This window comes from Elaeis guineensis, chromosome 10, assembly GCF_000442705.2.
Source record: "Elaeis guineensis isolate ETL-2024a chromosome 10, EG11, whole genome shotgun sequence".
In the NCBI taxonomy this organism is placed as follows: domain Eukaryota; kingdom Viridiplantae; phylum Streptophyta; class Magnoliopsida; order Arecales; family Arecaceae; genus Elaeis; species Elaeis guineensis.
In genome coordinates this window covers 2,186,999-2,206,756 of record NC_026002.2, presented here as the reverse complement: position 1 = coordinate 2,206,756, position 19,758 = coordinate 2,186,999, and the positions used below count along the sequence as shown (strand labels likewise).

Here is a 19,758-nt window from a genome sequence, read left to right as displayed (position 1 = left end):
GACCAGATACCAAAATCAAATAGCAATTAGCAATCCTATTTGGAGAACTCTCAAAATCACTTGAACTCTTATTAGTAGATATTATTAGCCAGATCGAAAGAGGGGATTCACATTTCCCACGAATCTCTCCTCCGCCTTGAGAACTAAAACAGCAATGGTGAACAGCGTGTCAACCGTTGACAAAATAAATAGGAAATCCATACAATAAATTGTAGATACATATGCCTAGGGACAAAGCTAGGGGCACTTGGGCCCACCTTCCTTGGTCTTCCAGTTGTTGTAGCAGGGACACATTTGCTTATTGCCGGAGGTGCCAGGCGGCACACACAGGCACTGGGCGCAACATTTGAGGCAGAAGGACATGCATGGCTTCTTGTGCGACGTCGCCGAGCACCGGTATTGGCATCTCGGTTGGCAATCTGTAGGCATAACCAGTAAAACTTTCAGTCCAAGAACATAAATTGGCCAAAACAGTGCACCATTTCATGCATGTCTTGGTGATTTGAGCTCAATGAAGAAACGACGTAGTGTTGTTACCTGAAGGCTTCAGCTGTCCATGCACGCTCTGGGAGAAACGTGACCGATAGTTAAAAAGAAAGTTAATTAGAACATTGCTACCATGGCCAGTTAAATTGGAATTATCGAACTTCTAAGAGAGATGTGGGGATCTTTCACTCACTCCAATGAGGCACAACGCCAGTAGAAGGAACACCAGCAGTGAGTAGGCGGCACGAGAATGCTTTGCTGCCATTGCAACTACAATCAATCTTTCTTTACCTCTCAATAAGAAGAAAAGAAATGGAGAGAACAAAGAGTAGAATGAGATGGAGAGATGGATGGGGCTTCCATTTATAGAGCAAAGAGATGGAATTGTCCTCTGGAGTACTGGAAGACATTGCATGTGACGGAACAGTCGCTAAAGAAACTTGAAAGAGCTAGAGCAAGCACTTTCATGAATACTTATCGGACAAAGGGAAGAGCCTCTATTTTTTTATTTCAAAGGACAGACCCATACCGGCCGCTGATAGCAAGCCCCATGTTCACCGTACCAAACAATATACTCACCGCCGTGTACTCGAGATGCAGAAGAAATGTGAAGATTTGGCCATAAAGATTAAAATAAAAGAGATAATATAATACACAAGTGTACCATTATTAGTTTTGTAATCAATCTGTCCTCGTTTTTTTCTCTATGATTGAAACGGAGGCACAAGCCACCCAATTTATTTTATTGAAAGAATAAAGCCATCGTGTCCTCATTGACTAAGCTAATAAAGAATAGGCAAAAAGTCATAAATTTATGAACAGTTTGCTTCATGGAGAATCATTTGACCAGTGGGACACTTGCCAATAAGAACGTAGTGGAAATTTAGTTTATTCTTGGGGCAAGCAGTTTGGGAGCATGCAGAGAAACTAAATCCCATTTGCAGAATCTGAATAACTTGAAAACTTTATATTAAGCTCCAGAACCTATATTGATAGCATGGATCTCATCTAATCGTTGTCTATATATATATATCATTTTCCTCACTAAAAAGATGGAGTGGTTGTTGAATCTGCCCTCGGATTATGAGTACTACTTTCGTGAAGAATTTTTCTTCGTCTTCTTTTTGTAGTGTGATGCACGTGAAATGGTGAGCAGTTAGAAGTCGGCAGTTATGGGAGGTTGGCGGCCGGGAATGGCGCCGTCTAAACCGGCGGTAATTTTGGACGGTGAGGAGGTCGAGGTCTCTACGGAGGGTACCATGTGGGCGCCTCTTCTAGTCCCCCACCACCCTCCTTTTCCACATGGCCGCCTCCTGTATTTTCTCCGAATCTAACGTGGTCTGCCGGAACCGGAGAGTGGACTTATCTCTTGGTGTGTCACTGAGGAGCATCTCTGCTTCTTTTTTTTTTTTTTTTTCTTTTCTTCTTCTTCTTGGTTGCATCTAGAAGTGAAGACCCAGAAAGGAAAAACTAAAAACAAACTAAAAATGGAAAAACTGTGCTCCAACACTATTCGGCTGGACTAAGAGATTGGATTTCATGCACGAAGAGTGAGCTAGGCAGATGTACGTAAATCACTACTGATCGGGAGACTAGCCAATTTATCCATCGGCTGATTGGCTTGCCTAAATGTGCGAGAGCTCATGAAAAAATTCGGACAAGATAATTAGGCCTTGATTTCAGAGGAGTGATGTTGCTGAGAAGTATATTAATGTAAAGAACTGCTGTGTTAGAGTCCATTGAATAACCAGCTGAATCACCTTCAAGCCGTATTGATTTAAATCTAAACTACTGAATTGCTGAAACAAGAAACTGTTTGAATTCCTCTTTGGCAGCATGCATGACATTATCCTCATAGTTTCTTGTAATGAAGCCTATCCCAGCATATTCTTCGGACCAAGAAGCATCAAATTAATTCACTTTGTGCATGTAGGCCATAGGGAGGGGGAACCCATGAGACAAGATGTTGGTAATGATTGGATGAGCTCACCAAGCTGCCGATTTTCCAGTTCTGCATACCATTAGTGTCAAATGAATTTTTCATTGGGCTACAATATTCATCAGCTAATCTTTGTGCTAGATGATAAGTGGTGACATCATTGTTTTGTTTGTTCTAAAATAAGCAACCATTTCTCGATCGAGTTCCATATGGGCATGTTTTATAACAAATGAGAGACCGATTGTACCCACCAAGCAAGTTATTAGAACAACTTTTGATAAGGGATTGGGCTGAAGGAAATCGAGGAACAGGTGGGTGATATATTTCCTTAGCTCAGCGCATTCCTCTGCAACATGAGGGCAAAGAAAGAGTGGATGCTGAATGTCTTCTATAGCAGCATGACAAATATCACAGGTGGCATCTTGATCATGAATAAGGCTTCTAGAATGAACCAAGTCCTTGACATCAACAGGCCCCAGCAAATTTTCCACCAAAAATTTTATCTCTAGAAGCAAGAGTTAATTTCCACAACCAGCCGAGATCAATATTATCTTCAACTTCCAATTCCCTTTTAAAGAACCTTGTAAACATCTTTGGATTTCATCTCTGTAGTTCCAAAAGTATTCAAACGAGCATGCATTGTATTGATTCCTTGGAATCGGGATAGCCATGACTTTTGTAACAGTATCCATAGAGAATAATTGATGCAATAGTTCCTGGTTCCATGTGCAAAGAATCAAAATATTTTCTTATTTAAATTCTTGCCAACGCCTTGTACCTTTTGTCACAATATGTACTCCAAGTCAAGGGGGCTTGTTTAAATCAATTTGAATGCAAGCTCTTGCATAGCCTTCTCTGAGAGAACTTCTTTATTACAATTATCAATAAATTTTGGGGTCCCGCATGTTTCTCTCTCAAATCTCCATAGGAAGATCAGGGAATCTAACATATAGAGTTGTAGATCTAATGTAGTCAACCCCACTTCTGAAGTTGGGATGCCAAGACTCAAGACCAAGGACCTGCCCTGCAGTGGTCCATGGACGATTAGCCATTACCCACGCTCTATCATCTTCTTCACTAAATCGGAACACCATATGACCTTTTGAAAAGGGAATGATTTTGAAGTCCGCTACAGCCAACCATCTCAACTTCAGTTCATTGCATAAGAACTTCTGACAAAGACCCTCAGTAGTTTTTGATAACAAGTTACTCTTTTTTCTACTAACACTATCAATCAGCATGTGCTGGAGATGATTTTTGACTGGTTTCCACGCTATCTCCATGAGTTTTTCTTACGCCTTGGTTGGGAGTCCGGAGAAGAAAGGAAAAGAAAAAAAATATTAGTGAGGAGAGAAAAAAAAAGAAAAAAAAGAAAACATATTTTTTTTCTCGAGAGTTTAAAAAAAAAGAAGAGAAAGTAATTTTTTTCTTTTTTGATCGGAAGCAAAGAAGAAAAGAAAATAAAACAAATATTATAACATTCTTTTACTATTATACCTTTAAAAAGAATCCAACAAACTTAAGAAAGGAATCAAGAAAATATCTTATTTTTTAATTTTTTAATTTTTCATTGATTTTTTCCATCTACGGGAGTCTCAATCGAATAAGAGGCTTAGGTGGAATGCTTGAAATAAGTCTTAGAATTGAAATGTAATATTAATTTTGTTCTTCATCATTAAAGAGTTAAGATGGAAATTATAAAAGATTCACTAACTCTCAATTCTTTTCTCTCCCATTCCACTCGATTTGGAGGAAAAAAAGATTGTGGATTTGAGGAAATTTGTATTTCCTCCATTTCTCTTCTTTTCTTTTTATTTTTTTTATAAACAAACTTTCAATCAAAGGAAAGTAGTAACTTTCTCTCTTATTGTTTTCTTTTCTTTCGTATTCTTCTCTTCCAACCAAGGCATTAGGCTTTTGCCAGTTATGGCTTTAACTCTCCACAGATTTCTGTTTCTATTTACATGATGATACAAACATATGCATTGTTTTGATGACTAAAGTTATGTGTCTCAAACCTACAATCAAAGAGAGTTGATAGAAGTTTATCAAAAAAAAAGAGAGAGTTGCTAGAAAGACCTGTTTTGTGGAATGATTATTGGTTGGGTCAGGTCCACCGTGAAACAACACATGTGGATGGATGAAAAAGAAAAAAAATATGATACACATGCATTTGTGCATGTTACTTCATGGCTAGATCGATTTGCCAACTTAGCGGTGGACCTGATCCAACTAATGATTATATCATTTTGTGAGACAATATAATAGGATAAATAATGGAGAAATTATTAGTTAAAACCGTTCTATAACGTATATCTTGCACTATCCAATAAAAAGTTACCACATCATTTATTATTGAAAAAGGGTACTATTATCTAAGCTTGATTTGAAAGTTTTAGAGACAAAAAGTTTATTTTAACCACTAACTGACAACTTTTGTTAGTTTGAATGAAAAAAATTAATTTTTATAGATTGATGTGGTTATCTTTTACTGGATAGTGCAAGGTACATGTGGTAGAACCGTTCTATCACGTATATCTTGGACCATCCAAAGAAATCTTTACATCATCTATTGTTGAAAAAGGTGCACTATTATCCAAGTTTGATTGAAAATTTTGAATAAAAAAAGTTTCACCGATTGGCCAACTTACAACTTTTATTATTTTCAACGAAAAAAGTTCACTTTCTTGGATGATATGATAGCTCTTTATCAGATGATCCAAGATATATATGGAAGAATTATTCTAACCAATAATTTATGATAAGCTGGAAGTCCAGTTGGAATAGATAATTTTATTATTGAGTGTGCATGCCATTTAACAAAGCAAGAGTGATTGGTAATTGTTGACATCCACCCCAAGTAGATTCTAGTATTTCCTCTTGGACATTAAACCAAATTTAATGAAGTGCTAATCATATGGTATTGGCAATCTTAGTAGTTTTTTTTTTTGCTAACAAGAAAAGCTTTATTTATGATATACAGAAGAGTATAACAAAACAAACTAGGTTGCTATATACACAAAATAGCATTCCTGATGGAAATATAAGCTGACAAAAGAACAGAAGAAAGCATACACAATAGCTAAATGGCTAAAGTAAGCAGGAGAAGAAGGATGAGTACAGACAAATACAAAAGTGAACTGTATAACATAAGGTACAAATGTCAAAACTGAGTACATGAGGGACGAACATGCCGTAATAGCAGTTTGCATGGTAACTATAGATAAAGTCCAGGAGTAACACATATGTTCATGTAAGTGTCTAACAGAGATAGCCGCAACCAAAGCCAATCGTCAGCCTGTTGACGGTTGTGCTCCTTTTGTATTAGTACATGAATTATAAATAAATAAAAGTTATTTTGGTATTTTTTCATCACAAATGTTTCATCTTCTAATGAACTCCTGTGTTGTGGTGAAGTCCTTAGGACTATTTAGACTCGACAAAGGAGGATTTGTCGTTTAGTCCTTAAACATGTTCGCGACCAAATGATACGTTGTTACCAAGGACGACAATATTTATCGAGCATAGGTCGTTGTGTGCCATATGGGTTGGTTGTCCTCATAACCAAAGAGTGTGGAGACACTGGTATGGCATACAGGTGAGATGTAATGGTACATCTGCACTGAACGTGACCAACTCCGGAGCTATTTCTGCTGTCAAAATTTGCTCCGATGGGATATGGGTATAAATGTCCCTCCGACCTGAGACCGCCACAGTGACTTGCAAGCAACTCACTGCACTTAGGCACTGGACTACCTGAATTTCTAATTCAGTGATGGAAGGTTGCTGGGTGTAGTCAAGTACTTGACTTGTCGGTGCGTGTGTCAAGATGGGATTGACCACTCCAGTTTAGGAGCTGTGTACAGTCGTGTTTCAATTTAGCAAAACCTTGGCCAGGGTAGTCCTAGTGAGGAGTCACAGGACTAATTGAGTTGAGCACGATTCGGATGATATCATCAGGGTTGACAGTTTAACCCTGAGTCATCCTAAACACAGGGGTCAAAAGGGATGAATTATACGGTAACCATATTCACGTAGGTTCTGAATGTTGCGATTGCGATTATTCGACCTATCCGGTCGTCGGGTACCATTGCTAGATGGTCACTTCGATTAGTACAGAAATTGGTTCCTGTGCTACCGGCTTAGGTTCGAACCTGCGGGGTCACACACATTAGAGGTTCCTTTCTGATCTGATGGCTGATTATGAGTCTTATCTATCTGGAACTCTATGATTGAGAATTAGGATTCTCTAATCATGAGTTCCACACATTTTGGGTACCAGGATCAAAATTTTGAATTTCGAATTTTGAATTTGAAATTTGAACTCTTTGATCAGGATTTCATATCGATGGTCTCTGATGCCTGATTGCCCATCGGATTTGGACTCAACATTTATGAGAGTTTAATTAGTGATTTAATCACTAATTAACTCAATTTGATTGAGTAATTATTTTGGATCAAGTCCAATTGAATTGGATTCAGTTTGGATTGACCCGATTAGGTTAAATGTTGACCTAATCGCTAAGGTGGTTTAGTCCCTGATTTGATCAGGGGTTAGGTTTAGTTAATTTCTGATTTGATTAGGATTTTATTAAGCCTAATTAAGCCTAATTATGTTGGATTTAATTTGGTCTAGTTGTGCTCAACCTATTTTAAACTAGGTTGGCTCAATTTGAATCAAACCACCTTGTTTTAAATTCCCTGCGTCACCCAACTTCCTTGCACCCATTTGAATTCACGAGAAGAAACTTCTCATGAAATTTTTCTCACGTAAAACCCTTCCCCACGTCCTCATTTGTGCGCCATATGGATGGATAAATTAATTAGTTAGCCATTCAAATTCAAAGTATGTTTGAATTTAAATGGATAACTTATCACTTGCCCTTTCATCCTTATCCATTTTGTGCGCCACATTACTTACACGAGAAAAGGTTTCTCGTGAAACTTTTCCACGCACAAAGAGCCACGCCCCTTCTCTTCTCACGTCCAAAAGGATAGGGATAAGTTGGTTTTCGTTTGAATTCAAATTTGATTTGAATTCAAATGTGTAACCTCTTGTCTTTATCCTCTCACGCGGATAAGACACGTTCGACGTTGTTTTAAAAAGAGGAGAAAGGTGGGACGTGCGTAGAAAAATTAGGAGAGAAACTTTGGGGCGTGAGGAAGGCTTCTGCGTAAGGTGAAGGTCCAAAACCTTCCGAGAGAAAAAGAAAGAAAAGAGAGAAAATTGGGCGCAGGGTTTTTGGTGTGTACCTTAGGGTTTCTACCTAGGGTTCGGGAAGTGAGATTGGTGTGCCACGAGTGTCGTGAGTCTACCAAATTTTAGAAGAGATCCATCAGCCTCTCAAGTAACTGTGCAGACGATCTGGAGCATCCGAGAAGTCGACACACATCGATCGAAGGAGTTCGATCAACATCTGCCATCAAAAGGGTGAAATCACGAACTAGCATTCGTGAGGAGCTGATCAGACGGGAGCTTCGTGTGGACGATCCGCAGAGGCCAGACAGTTGGGTGGCTGCGACGTGACGATCAAAGCCCTCCGACGGTGATCAGATTGCGGTGATCGACTACCCGCAAAAGGTGATGTGTTCTGAACACAGTACTGTAAAACGTTTACTGATTCAAATTTGAATTTCAAATTTAAATGCATGCTGTTGTATCATATTTAGATCCTAGTGTAGGGTTAATTAGTATTAATTAATGAGATTAATTAATAATTTCGCTGTAAAATAGTAATTTTGAAAAAGTTTTAAAATTACCATTTTGCCCCTGCACTAAATTTTCGCTTCAATTGGTATCAGAGCAGGTTCTAGAATATGATATACATATGCATGCGTAGATTAAGGTGTAATCTATAAGTTTAAATTTGAAATTCAAAATTCAAAAAGATTTGAAATTTGAAATTTGTTAGAAGTTTCAAATTTGAAATTCAAAATTTAAAATTTGAAATTTGGTTGAAATCTCAAATTTGAAATTTGAAATTTGAAATTCGAAATTTGAAATTTGAAATTCAAAAATTCAAAATTTGAAATTTAAAATTTGGTTGAAATCTCAAATTTGAAATTTGAAATTTGAAATTCGAAATTTGAAATTTGAAATTCAAAATTCAAAATTTAAAATTCAAAGATTGAAAATTCAAAATTAAAATTTGGTTGAAATCTCAAATTTGAAATTTAAAATTTGAAATTTGAAATTTGAAATTCAAAATTTAAATTTTGAAATTTGTATATTTAGATATACTTGATCCAAGTAGCAAGTAATCTAATTGGGTTGGTTGCCATGGCCGTCCGGTCATAGGAGAAAAGTAGGGTTTAAAGGCCCTCTCTTCCCATTCGATGGAGTCTCCTATGACGGTAGGGGTGCCGATGCAATTATATCCCATGCCGATGAAGTAGCGAAAGGACTTAATTAAGAAATTTATCATGAATGTGTTAGATTAGATCTAAAAGAAAATTTATGATTTATTTTGAGTTATTTTCTGTTATGAAATGAGCAATAGAATTGCTGTTTATGAAATGTGCTGACCCGTTTGTGAAATGAGTTAACACATTTGGTGAACAGAAAATAAAATCTTTCAAATTTGAAAATTGTTTTCGAAATGCCAAACCCTGACCCATCAGCCCAAGTACTTAATTAAAAGAATTAAGTGTTGTCTAGTAGGTCTAGAATTGTGAATTAAGACCTAAGACAATTGCATAAACTTTTGGGTCAATGGGTTAGATGAATTAGGTCCATAATTGGGTTAGACCTAAGGTTAGTTTAAAAAATGGACGAATTGGAGTAATTGGTCAAATCTAATCAAAAGTTGAATTAGATTAGGTCAAGGATACTCTAGACTCAACTTCAATAGTTGTAGTTGAATGGGTCCATGTCTTTAACTAGACCAAGATGGACTTAATTCATGGCTATGCGGTGGAGCTCTATTTACTAAGTTGATCAAAATTAAAACTAATGAACCGGTTGGTGTCTAAGGTAAGTTCGGCAGTTTTGACCAGTGGTTCTTAAGCGGGAGCTACTCGCATTGATTCGATCATTGACGAGTTAATGGTAAATTCCCACCACTGATCTCACTTACCTGGCCAATCTGGTAAGTTAGATTTTGATTAGATCACTTGGTGATTAGAGCTCATCCATGTCATTAGGTAAATCAGTATGACTGATTTAGGTGCTCCTAATGCCAGCTTTAATTAAATCCTTTTTAATCTGACTTGGTGAAGTCAGTGGGAGGATTGAAATTGGCTGGATGATTTCTTCTCTACTATTCTTTAATAAAATCCTCAAAATTATTAGGTCCCTAAAATGATTAAGTTATAATGATAACTAAGTCATAGCCTCCCATTAAGTGAATGATAATGAGTCCATTAGTTCAATCATCATTGGAGGCCCAAAGGCCTGGTGCTCATTGGCTAATGAAATTATTATTCATAATATGATAATTTGATTGAGTCTTTCTGATGGTGGTTAGGTTGGCCGGCCAAAGTCGGGCCTGATCATTTATTGGTCCGATTCACTAAATTAAGTCATGTTAATGGTTGGACCTAACCAGATCTTTTCAGTGGAGGCCAAAGCCTACTGATTAGGTTCTGGGGCAAAATAAATTACTAGAAGTTGTTTAGAGAAACAACTGGTTAAGAACCTACCCATAGATGCACATGGGTTGACCAACCAAAGTTGGGCTCGTGTGTAGTCTGTGTGGATTCTAGTACCCATTAAGGAATTAAAGTAATTCCTCGAATTGGAGGATGAGGCTACCAGTTCGTAAAAATATTGGAAAAAACTTTAGACTAAAGTCCAAGTCTTTAGTATTAATTTATGTACTAATAGAGGTCTCGTTTTCCTTTAAGCAGCTATGGCCACTACCCTGTCGCTCCGGTCATTATTAGATAATGACAAGCTCATGGGACCCAATTTCGATAGCTGGTATCGAAAATTGAAAATCGTCCTTGAGCATGAACGGATCCTTTATGTAGTAACGGATCCGGCACCTGAGGAGCCAGCTCCGAACGCTAGTAAAGCGATCCGAGACACTTACTTGAAGTGGCTCAATGACCGCACCACCGTTCGATGTATTATGCTGGCAGCAATGAATGACGAGTTCAGCCGAAGGTTTGAGAACGCCCAGCTACAGGAGATGCTTCAAATGTTGAACGACTCCTTTGGCACACCTGACGACGTTGAAAGGCACAAAACTAGTTGTGCTATTTTCAATGCTCGGATGAGGGATGGGGCCTCAGTCACTGATCATGTACTGTATATGATCGAGATGATTGAGCGCCTAAGCAAATTGGGCTTTCCTCTGCACGAGCAGCTCGGTAAGGATGCGATCCTTAATTCCTTGCCCAAGTCATTCCTCCCATTCCTTACTCATTTTCGAATGACAAAGCCTGCAGTAAACTACCACGGTTTGTTGGGGTTGCTGCAGAACTTTGAGAAGGATCACAACTCCATAAGGAGTCGGTGAATGTAGTGGGAGGGTCTTCTTCTCGTCGTCAACCCTTTGGGAAGGGGAAGAAGAACAAGAAGAAGAAAAATAAGAAGGTGCAATCTCATGCTGGGACAATAGCACGGGGTTAGACCAAGAAGCGCAAGCATGACCAGAGCCAGGCGGAGTGCTTCTTTTGCAAGAAGCACGGGCATTGGAAGAGGAACTATCCTCAATACATTGCCTCCCTGGACCCGAACAGGCCAAAGAAGAAGCAAGGTAATTATATGATAACTCCTTGCAACTTTTTGATTTGTGATACTACTGCCTGGGTATTGGATACCGGAAGCCCTTATCATATTTGTAATTCGATGCAGGGTCTGCAGGTCAGTAGGAGATTTGATGAAGGCGAGAGGTTCCTGAATGTTGGAGATGGAAGCAAAGTTCCAGTTCTAGCTTTAGGAATCATGAGTTTTGTAATCAATTCTCGTAATGTAATTCTGAGTGAATGTCACTATTGTCCAAGTTTTTTATTAAATATTATTTCTGTAGGCCTTTTGGCCATGTACGGTTATGATTTTTTAATAAAAAGAAATATTTGCAATATCATTTTGAATGGTGTTACAATATTTGTTGGACAATTAAATAATAGAATTTACTTACTATCACAGCCTGTTAATGTGGTTCAAAAATTCGGTAAACGCTCTAGAATAGATAATGTGTCAGAAGTCTACCTTTGGCACTGTAGGCTAGGTCATATCAATAAGAACAGGATAAATAGGTTGGCTCAAGAAGGAATTCTTGAAGTTAGTGATTGTGAATCACTTCCAACCTGTGAGTCCTGTCTTCTTGGAAAGATGACCAAGTCACCTTTTACTGGAAAAGGTGAGCGAGCCAGTGAACTCTTAGGTCTGGTACATTCTGATGTATGTGGACCCATGAGCTCAAGTGCAAGAGATGGATTTTTCTACTTCATAACCTTCACAGACGACCTATCTAGGTATGGGTATGTCTATTTAATGAAGCATAAGTCAGAATCATTTGAAATGTTCAAACTATTCCGAAATGAGGTAGAAAAACAAACTGGAAAGTGTATTAAAACTCTTCGATCTGATCGAGGAGGTGAATACCTTTCCAATGAGTTTCTGACGTATCTAGGGGAGAATGGGATTCTCTCTCAGTGGACTCCTCCTGGAACACCACAGCATAATGGTGTGTCTGAAAGGAGGAATCGGACCCTGTTAGACATGGTTCGATCCATGATGGGGTTTGCTGGTCTGCCGATCTTCCTCTGGGGATATGCACTCGAATCGGCTTGTTACCTTCTAAATAGAGTTCCGAGTAAGTCTGTAGCCAAAACGCCATATGAGATATGGATAGGACGTAAGCCAGTACTCTCGCACCTTAGGGTTTGGGGGTGTCCGGCTTATGTTAAACGTTTAATTACAGACAAGCTTGGACCTAGGTCTGACAAGTGTAATTTTATAGGGTACCCAAAAGAGACCAAAGGGTATTATTTCTACCTTGCTGATGAGCAAAAGGTGTTTGTCAGCCTTAAGGCAATCTTTTTAGAAAAGGAGTTCCTTAGTGAAGGAACTGTTGCCTCTAAAGTCGAACTTGACGAAGTTCGACAGGTGGAAAAACCGACACATGTTACTGAACCTGAATCGGATTTGATTAGATCAGATCCGGAGCTCATTGATTATGCACCCTTAAGGCGGTCTGGTAGAGTACCACATCAACCGGACAGATATTATGGTTTCTTGGTCCGGGATGGTGATCCTATCGAATTTGATGAAAACGATGAGGATCCGATCACCTACATGGATGCAATGCAGAGACCTGACTCTGAGAAATAGCTAGAGGCCATGAAATCCGAAATGGAGTCCATGAAGGTCAACGATGTGTGGACATTGGTTGACCCACCCGAAGGAGTAAAATCCATAGGGTGTAAGTGGGTCTTCAAAAGGAAGAGGGGCGCAGACGGAAAGGTGGAGACCTATAAAGCCCGTCTGGTTGCCAAGGGATATCGTCAACGTTATGGTATAGACTATGACGAGACGTTTTCTCCTGTGGCAATGTTCAAATCCATTCGGATTATGCTTGCGATAGCTGCTCATCTGGACTATGAAATCTGGCAGATGGATGTGAAGACAGCTTTCCTAAATGGAGAGCTGGACGAAGAGGTGTATATGATACAACCTGAAGGGTTCACATCCACAGATGAGTCTAAGGTGTGCAAGCTACAGAGGTCCATTTATGGACTTAAGCAGGCATCTCGGAGTTGGAACATACGTTTTGATAGGACGATCAAAACGTATGGCTTCATTAAGAACGGAGAAGAACCCTGCATTTATAAGTGGGCTAATGGTCCAGCAGTAGTATTTCTTGTATTGTATGTGGATGACATTCTCTTAATCGGGAATGATGTCCCTGCATTACAGGGAATAAAGATTTGGCTATCGTCACAGTTCTCCATGAAGGATCTGGGAGAAGCTTCCTACATCCTAGGGATGAGGATCTATAGGGATAGATCCAAAAAGTTGCTTGGCTTATCCCAGTCCACGTACATTGATACTATGCTGAAAAGGTTCAGCATGAAAAATTTCAAGAAAGGCTATCTACCGATAGGCCATGGAATTTCTCTCTCGAAGAGGGATTGTCCGACAACACCTCAAGAGAGAGAGCGTATGGGTAGGATTCTATATGCTTCGACAGTGGGATCTATCATGTACGCCATGACATGTACACGACCAGATGTGGCATACTCACTAGGGGTAGTGAGTAGATACCAATCTGATCCAGGAGAGAATCACTGGAAGGTTGTTAAAACCATCCTGAAGTATTTGAGAAATACTAAGGACCAGTGGCTTATATATGGTGAATCGGACTTGAGACTTATAGGGTTTACAGACTCTAGTTTTCAGTCTGATCGAGATGATAGCAAGAGTGTGTCAGGATTTATTTTTACCCTTAATGGTGGGGCTGTCTGCTGGAAGAGTTTCAAGCAGCACACTGTGGCTGATTCAGTATGCGAGGCGGAGTATATTGCTGCATCAGATGCTGCCAAAGAAGCGGTGTGGCTGAGGAAATTCATCACCGAGCTCGGAGTAGCACCCTCCCTTGTTGGTCCAGTTCTGCTCTACTGCGACAGCTCTGGAGCCATTGCTCAGGCGAAGGAACCAAAGGCACACCAGCGGACGAAGCATATTCTGCGCCGCTACCATCTCATCCGAGAGATCGTGGATCGAGGTGACGTCGACCTTCAGAAGATCGACGGGAAGGAGAACCTGGCCGACCCATTCACTAAAGCCATTGCGGTGAAGGAGTTCAACGACTACAAGTCGAAGATGGGTATTAGATACTGCACCGATAGGCTTTAGGCCAAGTGGGAGATTGTTGGGAATAGTGTCCCAAAGCCAATCGTCAGCCTGTTGACGGTTGTGCTCCTTTTGTATTAGTACATGAATTATAAATAAATAAAAGTTATTTTGATATTTTTTCATCACAAATGTTTCATCTTCTAATGAACTCCTGTGTTGTGGTGAAGTCCTTAGGACTATTTAGACTCGACAAAGGAGGATTTGTCGTTTAGTCCTTAAACATGTTCGCGACCAAATGATACGTTGTTACCAAGGACGATAATATTTATCGAGCATAGATCGTTGTGTGCCATATGGGTTGGTTGTCCTCATAACCAAAGAGTGTGGAGACACTGGTATGGCATACAGGTGAGATGTAATGGTACATCTGCACTGAACGTGACCAACTCCGGAGCTATTTCTGCTGTCAAAATTTGCTCCGATGGGATATGGGTATAAATGTCCCTCCGACCTGAGACCGCCACGGTGACTTGCAAGCAATTCACTGCACTTAGGCACTGGACTACCTGAATTTCTAATTCAGTGATGGAAGGTTGCTGGGTGTAGTCAAGTACTTGACTTGTCGGTGCGTGTGTCAAGATGGGATTGACCACTCCAGTTTAGGAGCTGTGTACAGTCGTGTTTCAATTTAGCAAAACCTTGGCCAGGGTAGTCCTAGTGAGGAATCACAGGACTAATTGAGTTGAGCACGATTCGGATGATATCATCAGGGTTGACAGTTTAACCCTGAGTCATCCTAAACACAGGGGTCAAAAGGGATGAATTATACGGTAACCATATTCACGTAGGTTCTGAATGTTGCGATTGCGATTATTCGACCTATCCGGTCGTCGGGTACCATTACTAGATGGTCACTTCGATTAGTACAGAAATTGGTTCCTGTGCTACCGGCTTAGGTTCGAACCTGCGGGGTCACACACATTAGAGGTTCCTTTCTGATCTGGTGGCTGATTATGAGTCTTATCTATCTGAAACTCTATGATTGAGAATTAGGATTCTCTAATCATGAGTTCCACACATTTTGGGTACCAGGGTCAAAATTTTGAATTTCGAATTTTGAATTTGAAATTTGAACTCTTTGATCAGGATTTCATATCGATGGTCTCTGATGCCTGATTGCCCATCGGATTTGGACTCAACATTTATGAGAGGTTTAATTAGTGATTTAATCACTAATTAACTCAATTTGATTGAGTAATTATTTTGGATCAAGTCCAATTGAATTGGATTCAGTTTGGATTAACCCGATTAGGTTAAATGTTGACCTAATCGCTAAGGTGGTTTAGTCCCTGATTTGATCAGGGGTTAGGTTTAGTTAATTCCTGATTTGATTAAGATTTTATTAAGCCTAATTAAGCCTAATTATGTTGGGTTTAATTTGGTCTAGTTGTGCTCAACCTATTTTAAACTAGGTTGGCTCAATTTGAATCAAACCACCTTGTTTTAAATTCCCTGCGTCACCCAACTTCCTTGCACCCATTTGAATTCACGAGAAGAAACTTCTCGTGAAATTTTTCTCACGTAAAATCCTTCCCCACGTCCTCATTTGTGCGCCATATGGATGGATAAATTAATTAGTTAGCCATTCAAATTCAAAGTATGTTTGAATTTGAATGGATAACTTATCACTTGCCCTTTCATCCTTATCCATTTTGTGCGCCACATTACTTACACGAGAAAAGGTTTCTCGTGAAACTTTTCCACGCACAAAGAGCCACGCCCCTTCTCTTCTCATGCCCAAAAGGATAGGGATAAGTTGGTTTTCGTTTGAATTCAAATTTGATTTGAATTCAAATGTGTAACCTCTTGTCTTTATCCTCTCACGCGGATAAGACACGTTCGACGTTGTTTTAAAAAGAGGAGAAAGGTGGGACGTGCGTAGAAAAATTAGGAGAGAAACTTTGGGGCGTGAGGAAGGCTTCTGCGTAAGGTGAAGGTCCAAAACCTTCCGAGAGAAAAAGAAAGAAAAGAGAGAAAATTGGGCGCAGGGTTTTTGGTGTGTACCCTAGGGTTTCTACCTAGGGTTCGGGAAGTGAGATTGGTGTGCCACGAGTGTCGTGAGTCCACCAAATTTTAGAAAGAGATCCATCAGCCTCTCAAGTAACTGTGCAGACGATCTGGAGCATCCGAGAAGTCGGCACACATCGATCGAAGGAGTTCGATCAACATCTGCCATCAAAAGGGTGAAATCACGAACTAGCATTCGTGAGGAGCTGATCAGACGGGAGCTTCGTGTGGACGATCCGCAGAGGCCAGACAGTTGGGTGGCTGCGACGTGATGATCAAAGCCCTCCGACGGTGATCAGATTGCGGTGATCGACTACCCGCAAAAGGTGATGTGTTCTGAACACAGTACTGTAAAACGTTTACTGATTCAAATTTGAATTTCAAATTTAAATGCATGCTGTTGTATCATATTTAGATCCTAGTGTAGGGTTAATTAGTATTAATTAATGAGATTAATTAATAATTTCGCTGTAAAATAGTAATTTTGAAAAAATTTTAAAATTACCATTTTGCCCCTGCACTAAATTTTCGCTTCACTAATCATATGGTATTGGCAATCTTAGTAGTTTTTTTTTTTGCTAACAAGAAAAGCTTTATTTATGATATACAGAAGAGTATAACAAAACAAACTAGGTTGCTATATACACAAAATAGCATTCCTGATGGAAATATAAGCTGACAAAAGAACAGAAGAAAGCATACACAATAGCTAAATGGCTAAAGTAAGCAGGAGAAGAAGGATGAGTACAGACAAATACAAAAGTGAACTGTATAACATAAGGTACAAATGTCAAAACTGAGTACATGAGGGACGAACATGCCGTAATAGCAGTTTGCATGGTAACTATAGATAAAGTCCAGGAGTAACACATATGTTCATGTAAGTGTCTAACAGAGATAGCCGCAACCAAATATGATAGAGGCAACTTCAGGAAGAAATGTGGTATCTTGAGATGCATACTTTATAATAATCCTTTGTTGCAGTTGAAGTAAGTATATTGATGAAGACCAACTATAGCAGTTATATCTCTATGAATAGATGATCCATGTACGATGAATGTTGAAAAGAAAACCTCCAGTGTACAAATATAGAAAAACATGCAAGCAGCAACACCCTATATGAAAGGAGACCCATTGAAGCCACCCATACAAACTAGAAAACATGATCATGAATCCTCCATTGAGTGTAGGAGAAAATCAGCATGAGTGAAATAGCATTGCAGCATAGTGATACACCGAAAATATACTCAACCCAAATGCCTAAGAGACCCAGTAGTTGATGAACATGTCCCAAAGTATAAGCTAGATAATAATAGAGCACAGCATTGGAGTTAAAACCATCGGTTAACATAAACAGAGAACCCTTAAGTTTGAAGCCAGCATAGTAGTAATGAAGATCTGACATACTCAGTAACAGTGAACAAGAACTTACAATATGTATAGAACCCAAAAGCAAACAACCACAAGTATGAACCCATGGAAGAAAAAAATATGCATTGGCAATCTTAGTAGTTGATGCATTATTTTTGTTTTTCTAAGTGGCATCTCTTAGACTTCCATATGTTTGGGTGGTAGTAATGCATTTATACAAGAGATCATATCATGTTGCTAAGTGACAAGTAATCAAATGAAAAGTCAGTGCGTTATGTGGCATTTAACCTCTCCAAAAAGGAATCGACCATTTTTAAGCCTCATGGAGTCAAGCTGAAGTCAACTTTGAGCCTATGAACCAAGTGCAAGTCTGGGTTAATTAAATCTAAATTGCATTTAATTTGAGTCAAGCTTGAATGGAGCCATGGCTTCTCGGATTGTAATGACAATTCCACTAGTTGATTCAATGGCTCCATCAGTGGACCTTAACTAAGTTGTCCGTTTGATGACCATGTTACAAATTAGTGGATTCCATTGCAATATCACCTCTTACTCGAAAACTAGATCATCCTTCCATTGCTTTTCAACCTGTACTAGTTGATACTAGTATGGTACACAATATTAAAGTTAAGAATTTTATGATGGAAGGAGAAAATATTTGGGCCTTATCTATGATCAGTTAGGTTTTCACAGAGGCAGTAGTGAACAAAATTCTTTATATTCTAATATTGGATGGAGCCATTACAGATAGTTTGAATTGCGATTCTTCAAATGGCTTGTCTATCAGAGTTGCAGATTTATATAAATACTTTAAAACAAATGCCCCATCAACGAGAACATTAGGGGGATGGAAAGATTGATGTTCATCCCATGGTTGCTTTACTTTTGTGGAAGATAGCTTTGGACCACCTTTCATGTCGGAAAGTTTTATATCGGTGGGGTTTCATAGCCCAAATCATTATGATTTATGTCCTGATATGGAGGACATATCTCTCATGTTATTTTACATCGTAGGTTAGCGAATCAAATCCGAAGAGAGACCTCTATTATTGATGCAGACATTAATCTCACTCTCTCTTTTGATACTTTCCTCCAAACCAGCTATAAGAGATCATCTATAGGTTGCTAAGGTAGAGAGGTTTTGTTGATGGCATACATTGCTCATAATGTTTTGTTGGTTAGGAATGACTGTATTTTTCTAAGTAATTCTTGGTCAGGCATAGGAGTACAATAATACTATCGTCTTGGAGGTATCTATAATAGCTGGAAAAAATTATGACTCTCATATCGTAAATTTTGCATCCTCTTATATAATTATTTTACTAGCTACCACCTTCTAGTTTTCTTAAGATTAACGTTGACGGTAGTGTGTTGTTAAATAGAGGTGATTTGGATGGAGCATATTTTGTTGTTAAACACATAAATTGTGTATTAATTGCAGCAGATGTTACATTGCTCGATAATACCATTTATATGGTGGAATTGCGTGTTGCATGGAAAGATATACCGTATACCACAAATTTTGAAGACTGCATATATTATTATGGAAGGAAACTCTTTAATAATTATTAGGTGCCTTTATAGGTTGACAACTTCAAATGCCAATAGCCAACCTTTATGCTAGAATTGTTAGAGAATAGTAGCAGCTCTTCAATCTTTTGAAGTAAAGCATATTCACAGGCAAGCTAATAATACTGTGGATTAAGTGGCATCATATATCACTGATCATATTAGATTTATGTTATGGATGGCGATAATAGTTATTTCTTCTGAATTATTATTTGTTTTATTTTTTTTATATTTATTTTGATTAGTTTAATGTATCTATCGCTATCAAAAAGAAAAGAAATAGATCATCCATGGACTAATGCATTTTGAGAAATACGGATAAGATATCTTGATCGGTTATAACTCAAATTGAAAAAAAACTGAATGTTTGATCTAATCCATCTTGACTTGAATGAGAGTGAATAAACCATGGTTTCAGATCATTTTAGATGTACATTGAATTTGGGTTGTGGTATCCCATCCAACCTGGCTTAGTTGTATCCTTAACCCTGGAACTGTGAAGGTTGGTCTGCTAAATAAATTAAAAAATAGTTACCTGCATTTATTGTATCGTAATGTAATAAACATAATTAGAAAAAAA

General features: G+C 38.7%; 1 protein-coding gene across 1 annotated transcript; it reads right to left on the bottom strand.

Moving 5' to 3' along the window:
- Positions 1-44: 44 nt before the first annotated feature.
- Positions 45-915, bottom strand: LOC109506350 (protein RSI-1). Its single transcript, XM_019853276.3, has 3 exons — positions 680-915; positions 538-565; positions 45-419 (listed from the first exon to the last, which is right to left on the bottom strand). Exons 1-3 carry the CDS (start codon positions 899-901, stop codon positions 238-240), a joined length of 432 nt encoding a protein of 143 aa, XP_019708835.2. The 5' UTR covers positions 902-915; the 3' UTR covers positions 45-237.
- Positions 916-19,758: the final 18,843 nt, after the last annotated feature.

What these genes read in the sequence shown, in the direction of transcription:
- LOC109506350 (XM_019853276.3), bottom strand. Translation starts at nt 901, where the DNA reads ATGCAATGTCTTCCAGTACTCCAGAGGACAATTCCATCTCTTTGCTCT. An exon ending in TGGCGTTGTGCCTCATTGGA is followed by an intron (nt 566 to 679) that starts GTGAGTGAAAGA and finishes CGTTTCTCCCAG; the next exon opens with AGCGTGCATGGACAGCTGAA. An exon ending in TGGACAGCTGAAGCCTTCAG is followed by an intron (nt 420 to 537) that starts GTAACAACACTA and finishes TTATGCCTACAG; the next exon opens with ATTGCCAACCGAGATGCCAA.